The 9,445-nt window shown below is 40.9% G+C and overlaps 1 protein-coding gene across 1 annotated transcript; it reads left to right on the plus strand.

The window, feature by feature from the left end:
- Positions 1–1,535: 1,535 nt before the first annotated feature.
- On the plus strand, positions 1,536–8,796 carry LOC131692953 (fork head domain-containing protein FD5). Its single transcript, XM_058980382.1, has one exon. The coding sequence runs from the start codon at positions 1,764–1,766 to the stop codon at positions 2,745–2,747; it is 984 nt and encodes a 327-aa protein (XP_058836365.1). The 5' UTR covers positions 1,536–1,763; the 3' UTR covers positions 2,748–8,796.
- The last annotated feature ends 649 nt before the right edge of the window (positions 8,797–9,445 follow it).

A 9,445-nucleotide genomic window follows, 5' to 3' on the forward strand; every position in this document is an offset into this window, starting at 1 on the left:
TTGAAAGACGGATAGGTATTCGAGAGCGAATCAGTTATAAACTTAGAATGGAAAACTAGGACTAGGCAGGCTCACATGGACATGATCGAAAGGAAATGTGAAGAATCCTTTGCCTTCTGCTAAGTAGGAGTTTGGCGTTGCACCCAAGTCTACAGCATGGTCTATGGTAGAACATAAGCATTCAATTTAAGGCAGAAGTTAGGATCTTTTACATTTTCAAGAATAAGTGAACGATGTAATCGATGACCTAAGGATTGCTGATAATTCCAAAGAAAATTCAGTTTATAATTGAAGTAAAATTTGAACCGAAAATAATTGAATGACTGGACTGAATGAGTGAAGAAGCAAACAACTTCCGAAAAATCGGTAGGGATAAATATTCAGTATTAAAACCGGTTGAAACAATATGTTAAAAACGGGTTTTGTCCGGTTTCTAATGATTTAGATTTTTTAACCGAAATTTACGCCTGAAGTTTAAAGTCGACTTTTACGCTCTAAAACAGTTAAAAGGGTTTTGCGATGCCATATCTTGCATGCTGACTTTTTGTCGTTCGCTTATATAGCTAGTCGAATTTCTTGGAGAGGGTACTGACCTGAAAGCAAATACTGTAACCATAAATTATTTAAACAAGTCGAGAAAGAGAAAATGTGAACACCATAATTTCCCTCATATTCCAGTAAACAGTTCTCACTAACTTAGCAAAATTGTTGAAACCAAAGGCAAAAATAAAATATAAAATAATTTCAGCTGAAACCTACAGCGTTAGCAAAATAAAAGCATTTTCAAAAATATCCAACTTCACTATTCCTCTCGCCACTAAAAACCATCACCCGAACAAACTTCCTGACAACACTGCCACCCTTTTGTCGTACCCGCCACGATGAGGGATGGAGGTGTTTTAAAATAATTTATCACGTTTTGGCACCACACATCGCATCGCGTTCGTGCTCTTCGTCCTTCTGCTCCTCCTCCTCTTCCTACCTGCGCGTTCCCAAAGCAGCCCTGTTTTCAACCGAAAACACACAGAAAAACACACCCGAAACACTGCCGTCGTTTTTAGGAGGGTTGTTTGTGCTTGCTTTGGGTGGAAGCTTGGTTGTTGTGTATATACACAAAACAAGCAGAGAGTACAGATCGCAAAACATAAATCATGCTTCTGTTGTTTGCGTGCTTCGACTCGACTCGACTCGCCTTGCCTTGTCACCCTTCCACCCGTTCGCTCATTCATACGTCCGCAGCCTGCTACGATGCAGCCTAACTGTGTCTGATTGGCTGCCTCGGCCAATCGGCGCACCGCTACCCATCCGGGGGGAGTGGCCTGCAAGCTGCTTCAAGCGTTCCGATTGGTGCTTGCCTTGTTTGCGCAAATATTTATATAAATCTTTACTCCCCCCGCCGTCGTCGCTCAGCAACACACCGCACAGACGGAGGGGTATCGAACGTCTGGTCGTTGTTTGGAATGTGTTTATACGCGACTCGACTGCTGCTTGGCTGGAGTTCGGGAGTCAGTACATGTTTGATTTTCTTCCGACCAGAAGTGCGCTCTCGACGGATGCTCTCGATACCCAGATTGTTGTTCGGTGTGAAGAAGCCAATAGAGTTTTAATTACTCGGAATATAGCGCGCGCGTCGGTGTTGCATTGGCCTGCTGTGATCATCATCTGCCCAGCGAAGGCTGAATAAGTGGTGCGGTGATAGCCAATTTTAAGCAAACGTATCAAAGTAATCAGTGACAGTGGAGGAAAACGGAAGATTCAGAAACATGTTAAATTGTGCAGATTTAGTGCAATTCGACCAATACAGTTTGCAGCTGTATAACTATGCTATGGTGGAACGGTTTCGAACTAACCAGTTTTTTAACTATGGAAATATAGTGACGGATCCGAGGACGCTGTCCCGATTTTTCAAACCATCCGTGTATGCCAGCAATCCGGCGGACGTTGTACCAAATGCTTTACTAGCCGACGCTAGTAAACTGTCATCAGCTCCAAAACCACAATACAGCTACATCGGGCTGATTGCGATAGCTATTCTAAGCTCACCGGAGCGAAAACTAGTCCTATCGGACATCTATCAGCACATACTGGACAACTATAGTTACTTTCGGAGTCGTGGTCCCGGTTGGCGAAATTCCATTCGACACAATCTATCGTTGAACGATTGTTTTATCAAAGCCGGTCGATCCGCTCACGGCAAGGGCCACTACTGGGCCGTTCATCCGGCAAACGTAGAAGACTTTCTGAAGGGAGATTTCCGTCGGAGAAAAGCTCAACGCAAAGTCCGACGCCACATGGGACTCACCTCGGACGACGATATTTTCGACAACAGCTCACCAAGACAATTTTTCCCTGCGATACCGTCGTCTCCGGTGTTGAACCAGGCTGGAGCCTACATGCCAACGGCAACGGAACCACTAGCGCAAGCCGCCGTTGCAGCGGCCGCCGTTTGCGCCTATCCATCGGCCATCGAACAGCATCAGGTGGCCATCATTAAGGGTGCGATGGAAAGTTTCTCCCGTAAGCGTCAGTTCGATGTAGAATCCCTGCTGAAACCAGATGATGCGAGCTCCTCATCCAGCTCGCAGTACGAACAGCTGCTGGAAAAGAAACGGAGGACAGTGACGACGACGACGACTACGTCGACGGAGACACCAGGATTGTTACTACCACCGCTGGCACACCATCACGGTCATCCGTTGGCGGCGTTCGGTTCGCTGGTACCCAAAGTGCTACCCAAGCAGACCTAGAGATGAGTGTGTAGTAGTAGTAGTAGCAGCAGCTGTCGTAGTTCTTAGTAGAGTAGATACACGTTGTAGTTTGTATAGGAATTTCTTAACTTTAAACAGATAAAAAAATCAACACCGCTGACTGTAACCTAACTGTGACCTATTGATGCGTAAGCAACAAAAAATGGACGAAGAAACAGGGTATGCCAATATGTTTGTGTTTTTTTCATGGTTTTGATGACTTTTGGGAATAATTTTGCTGGTGAATTGGAACGGATTTTGTTTCATATTTGAAAAATTCCTCATTTTAAAACAATGCTGAATTAAACAAGAAAGTGAAGAACATCAAAGGGCTCAAGTTGTTTACTTGTGGGACCTCTGAGCTAACAATTAGAAATATTCAACATAGCGTCGTAATGCAGAATAAGGCCGATTGTCTCAACGCTTGTTTCATTATTCTAGAACAGTATTTTGTAGATTCATATTTTACGGTTCGCCGATTTTGTTGGAATTCACTTAAATAGGATTTAGCATGGGCATGATGACGATACGATTAGTAGTTACTATTGTGTGATTGACCAGAACCCGGAACTTTCCACTGATTAGATTTCCATTTTCATCGTTCATGTTTCGAGTAGAGCGACTTTTCGCAAAAGGTTTTCAATTTTGCGGGATTCGGGAAATAAATAAGAAAAAAATCGTCTACATTTAATTATGTCATGTAATATTTCAATTATTCGAATCGATTTTTTGTTGTTGTAAAAGTCATGCTTGTATCAAATCACTCAAATTCTGCAAGCTTTGGGACATCATAATAGTTTGAACAGTCCTCCAAACTTTAGAGAATCTTAAAATCTGATAATTTCCACAAAGTTCCGATCGATTCTACACCAACAAATTCGAAAAAATTTCGTTAAACTTCAATGAACTGTATGAACTTCAGGGACAATCGTCGAGCTTACGGACTCTAGAAAGTCGTACAGAATTTAAGGAAATTCTTCTACTTTTTGGCATCAGACTTAATGCGTTTTCCGGGTATTTAGACTGTTGATATTCAAGAACATAAAGCAAGGTTCCGTGGTCTATACGCTTTTGGAGAATGTCTACTAAGTTCAGGGAATTTCGATGAACTCAATCCAAACCCTACAGACTTCCGGGAATATTAGAGATCCTACAAAATTCAAAAATATCCGATAAATTTAGATAAATCTAACGATCAAAATTTAGCTAAACAAGAATGCGTGTGGATTTTCATTAACACTTAATGATCTTTTTCCGCCACATCCAACCTAAACAGTATGAAGCAATCTTTTTGCATCCGGAAAAGCACCAGACGTCTTTCCTAGAAGCTCCTTCAGGTGAATTTCCTGCTTGATGGTCCCGGTTGTAATGAAAATGTCGCTTTTCAAGCCACAGATACAGATAGCCTGCCAAACCAGATATTTCTTTACGAACGTTGACAGTTTCAAATGTCTGGTACCTTCCCCGTTTCGTTTACCACTTTTGACGATTACGCTGACTCGACGTGTGAGTAGCTCGGGTTTTCGATGCGCGACGAAAACTCTGATTCGGTGCTCATCTAGCTTAGGCGTCATTTTTATAACTAAATGATTTAAATTCGAAGGATGTTTAGTCTACTGTTAGGCAGTTCTGCTGGATTGTAGGAGATCGCTTGTGAATCAAATGACATAAAAACCATGAAACAAAGAAGGTTGTCTGATTCTGTCATCTATACAATATTTTTCGTGTTCTAATCCTTGAAAAACACAATTTGATTCTCATCGTTCTATAAAGAAAATACAGGTTCCAAAATAGACCATTGCCGTAAAATCTCCTGGGGCTTTCGATACAGTCCAGATGGTATCTAGTGGCAAATCACTCAAAATCACTGATTATTTTTGAACTATTTCCAAAACCGGTAAGATATACTCTTACAAAATCTACGACCACATGCAAAGTAAGATGCTTCCTTGCATGAAATGTAAGAAGCTTTCTGAGAAGGGAATGCCAGGAAATAATAAGACATGGCGAATGAAAATTTTTTTAACGTAGGTCACCCAGAATGTCCGATCAGGTCGATGTTGGAACGAATTGAACCGATGTCGAGCCAATGTCCGGCGGAATATAGAAACAGTATAGGTATCTCAATCAGGAATCATGATATAATGGCTCAAAAGGCACGTTTTCTGACTTCCTAAAAATGTGTGGAACTTTCCATGAACTTAGCCGTAGTTCAGAGAACTTTATTATTTATTTATGAACGTTTTAAACCACAAGGTCGTTCTCGTTCTTGGAAATAACTTCATTTCAAGATATGAACTTCAATTCAAGAATAAAAAACGAATATTATTGTTGCCGTCCATCCTGGGCGCACTGCTCTCCGCTTCATGTGTGGATTCTTTGCTGCTAGTACGAACGTACCGTTTCGTTCATGTCGTCGTCCCTAGAGCAGCTTTGATTTTCACTGTTGGCTGTTTGATGCTCTGTGTTTTCGAGTGCCTGGTATAGCCTACTTCAATTTATTTAATTATTCGGTATTAGTGTTGATTGTAGTAGTTGAAAATTCTCTACTTGTCTGCTTACAGCACTGGCACAAGCATGTCTGCCAGGTTACGTGCATGAGATTATTTGGCATCGAACGTCAGGTAAGAAAGATTAGGTTCGTTCAGCCGCATTCACCACTCGAACACCATTGAAAATGCCAGGCAAAACAATCTTCCGAGTGTTGTCTGTGACGGATTCCGTTGCTCCATATTTTGACATGAATCTTTTAATGTAATCGTTTTTTCGATTATAGAGGTTTTAACTTTAGGGTCATTCGTTTATTTTTCGGGTTAGAAAAATCTCTAACCATATGTGCGGGGTCGGATTTCGAAATCAGGTGAGCTGCGTACAAAGTATTCGATATACTAACCAATCCCATCCATTAAAAAGTAACCTGAGCTAGTGCGCGATGTCAAATCGTGTAGGCGAATTTCCGTCATATCGTTGTCCACGTGCAAAGGGATCTTGGTTTTGCCATTTTCATATTCAACGTAGTGTTGCACGTTGGTCTACACTACGAGGCAATTGAATGTTATAAGTACTACATTACGAGTTTGATGCAGTTGTATGTGTGACACTTCCGTAAGCACAAACTCCATTTGCAGTCTTCATTAGCTATTCCACGTAGGTCTAGGATGGGTCTGCGGAAAATAAATTGTGATTGTGACTCATTTCACTCACAGTAGGGGGCAACGGAACTTTGCTGTTTCTGTAGTGTATACGTAGTTGAGCGGCGCGGATACAATTTGTTCGTTTGTATGCTGTTAACACGCGGTATGATTTATGCTTCTGGTCTGTGCGAGATGAGAAAGCAGACTGTTCGTAAAACATCTCGCAAGATAGTAAAACCAAACTGAGTTATATTTTTTTCCTAATTTGGCACTTGCAGCTTGATGAAACTTTCGATGAAAGTAACTGAAACTTCTCGGACATTTTTAGGATTGCCTTTAGGTTGGAGAAGGACAACTCCGAAATTTGCAGAACTAATCTTTAGTATTTAGTCGTAGAAACTCCTGCCACAAATTGGTAGGCTTTCACTGAGTTTCGTCCGTACGGTTGCTTTCGATTAAGTTCTCCAAAGTCGAAATTCGACAGACTATGTATGTATCAGTCTGTATCGAAAATAAATTATCATCATATTTTTATTTCTAATCATATAAAAAATTAAATTTCATTCAAACGAATGTTTGATCCCTTATTATACGAGATTGAACTTGAATTGTGAAGACCAGGGGAAATTAATATTACTACTTAACAAATTTTCGAATTTTTGTTTGAACACTTATAATCAACTTCCGAACAAATGACTCATAACATTTTTTGAACTCCAGCATTAGAGTGGTCCAAAAAGTGATTTTCTTGCCGATAATGCCGCAACCAGAACTTAAAGATATACGCAAAAACAAGAAATTTAAGCTGTCTCTTTTATTAAAATTTCAATCGGAATCACTGGCACAAGTCACGGCAAATATTGCCATTTTTACTGTTTTATTTCAAAAGTTTTATTTTAATAAAATATATAATAAAGTGGTATTTTTTGTATAAATCCGGTCAAACAGTGGACTCTCAAATCGATAGATTTATAGTTCTGGTATTGTAGAAAATGGTACATTTTAAACTACAAACACATATTGCTTGCCATACCTGAACTTTTGACACAATGTTTCCTTGCTGTCCGCCTCTCTTGCATCCTCTTTACGACAGCAGCATAGCATTATGAACCTGCATGGGTTTTCTTTTGTTCTGCAATTTTCCTCTCATTATAGGTCTTCAGGTTGTACTGTTTCTTGATACATTGGATTATTTCAAAGTTCTCTACCGCTTTATTGGCCAAAACACGTATCGACATTGAATTATTCTTCCTAATTCGAGATACCACTTTCTGGTCCAGTTTCGGGTTTTCTGAATCTTATTAGCATTTGAACCAAAGACTAATTTATGATGGATTTTACACTCGCTCATTAGCTTCTGTACAACATCTGGCTGCAGTTTCTTCTGTAGTACAAAGCTAGATCCGGCCAGAAGATCTAGGACCCTCGTGTTGCTGCGACGAAGGTGGCAGACGCTTCTGTAAACACTCATTGAGGTAGAACTTCTGGTTTACAGTCCCGGTAGCCACGAACGGCACACTCCGTTTGCCACATGAACAGATCGCTTGCCAAATCATGTATTTATTGGCAAACTTTGCAAGTTTCTGCTTACTTACTTCCTCCGGAACATTGTGCTGGGCGATGAAGAACAGTAGCTGCGGAAGCTGCCGAAAGGCCGGATTGACGTAAGTCGCATCATCCATGATGGGCCAAAGAGGGTTCGTCAGCATCTAGGTGTACCGTATTTTGCCGTTCGTCACGATTTGAAGCATTCTGTCATTTGTAGGTATACAGTTCCTTGGCTCTCTGAACGAAAGACTTGGACAGATTCAACTTTTAGGTCACATCCCTGACCGAAGCATTGGGATTCCGCTTAAACACTTTCACTACACGTTTGTGGTCCTGATCACTAATAGAACATTCTGACCGCATTTCTTCTTCCGGTAGATGCTCAGAGTTTGGTAGTGACGTTGTTCCCAGTTGTTTTTCGATGTCCCGATGAAAGAGTTGAGGATTTTCCGATAATCAATTCACGACGTTGGTTTTCGGGGGACGCCATTTTTTCCGATTTGCGAAAAACTGACAGTGTAAACAATACACTCTAAACTACTTCTACCCAAATTTTCAAGAGAAATCACCCAATGGGTTATTTTCTACAGCGTTTTTTCCGTGATACAATATTATGTGGGACACCCTTTAGTTACACCCTTTTGACTTGACCAAAGCCTTTTTTGGTGGATTACAACGGGGTAAACAGATCGAAATGGTGAGTTTGACGAAAGCAATTGTGACAAAATTCCCCCAAGAGACATGATTCGAACCTGCAACCCTTGGGACTCCGGCCCAATGCACAAACCCTTATGCTATCCCTGGGCTATGATAACGCCGGGGTTCTTATCGTCGTATGATATCTGATTTTAGTTCATTACCCATTGTATTTCGTTTGGTGGTAGAGCTAAAGGAACTATCCATTTCTGGTCCCTTGCCCAATTAACAGAGGTATGACGGGAGCGAACCCGCGGTTCAAATTAAACAAATTTATTTTAGGTTTTGTGCAGTGCACATATATTAAAAAATATTTTACGTGGATTTTTGTTTTATGTGGATGAAGAAAGGAGAAATTTTTTCATGTTTTACTTGATCAAAGTCTGAATATATTTTTTCAAACTATAATAATAAATAACTACTCTTTCCCAATCCACCAATCCAACAGCAAAACTATTCAATAAGTCAAATGAGTTGTACATATTCTACATTTTCGTAAATCTCAAATGATTACGGAACATTCTTCAGACGCAAACAAATTGGCCGACCCTACTGTTATCAACTAGCGATCCAAATCTTTTTAATTGTATTCAATATATATATGAAAATGAAATCAGATAATAAATGTACTTCACAAAAACCAACCAATCTCCTCGAAACCAAAATCAACAACAAAGCACAAACGATTTTCCGCTACATAAAAAAACGCACGTATTCTTATTTCCATTGTTTCCGATTTCCCACTCCGACTCTCGCGTGCTGACAGATTCAAAGTCTTTCCATCTCGTACGGCAACAGCAACAATATCCGAACCCGGAAGTGTCTCGTTAGTCCGCTTTTTCCTCCGCTTATTCCGACTGACTGACGGAGGAACTGTTCGCCAACCGCGTCGAGGAGTGTGCCACACGGAACTAATTGAGATGAATCGCAAGACGGCAGCAGCCGTGTGCGAAAAAAAACGGACACAATTTGAATGGTTCTATTGTGTCCGATGGATGCTCGAGAGACGCTGAAAGTGTCCTTCATTAGTCACATCCATTCGCCACCAGCAATTGATTGCCGGCTAGCGTCAACAACAACAACAACTACAATATTGTTCTCATTCTCACCGTTTAGCTTAATGGAAAATAGCAACAAAAAAATGCCATCATCAACTCAACCGGACGAATATAAATAGGTGAAGCGCATAATAGAGTGTATAATCAATCAGCATTGTTCCAAGGCGTAAGCTAACAAAACGCGCGCGTGTACTCGAACGGTTCAATGGGCCATTGTTTCCCTTTGGATCGAAGCAGGCCGGAAAAGTAGGGCGCTCGCGTT

The sequence above is a fragment of the Topomyia yanbarensis genome, chromosome 1 (assembly GCF_030247195.1).
Source record: "Topomyia yanbarensis strain Yona2022 chromosome 1, ASM3024719v1, whole genome shotgun sequence".
NCBI classification, from domain to species: domain Eukaryota; kingdom Metazoa; phylum Arthropoda; class Insecta; order Diptera; family Culicidae; genus Topomyia; species Topomyia yanbarensis.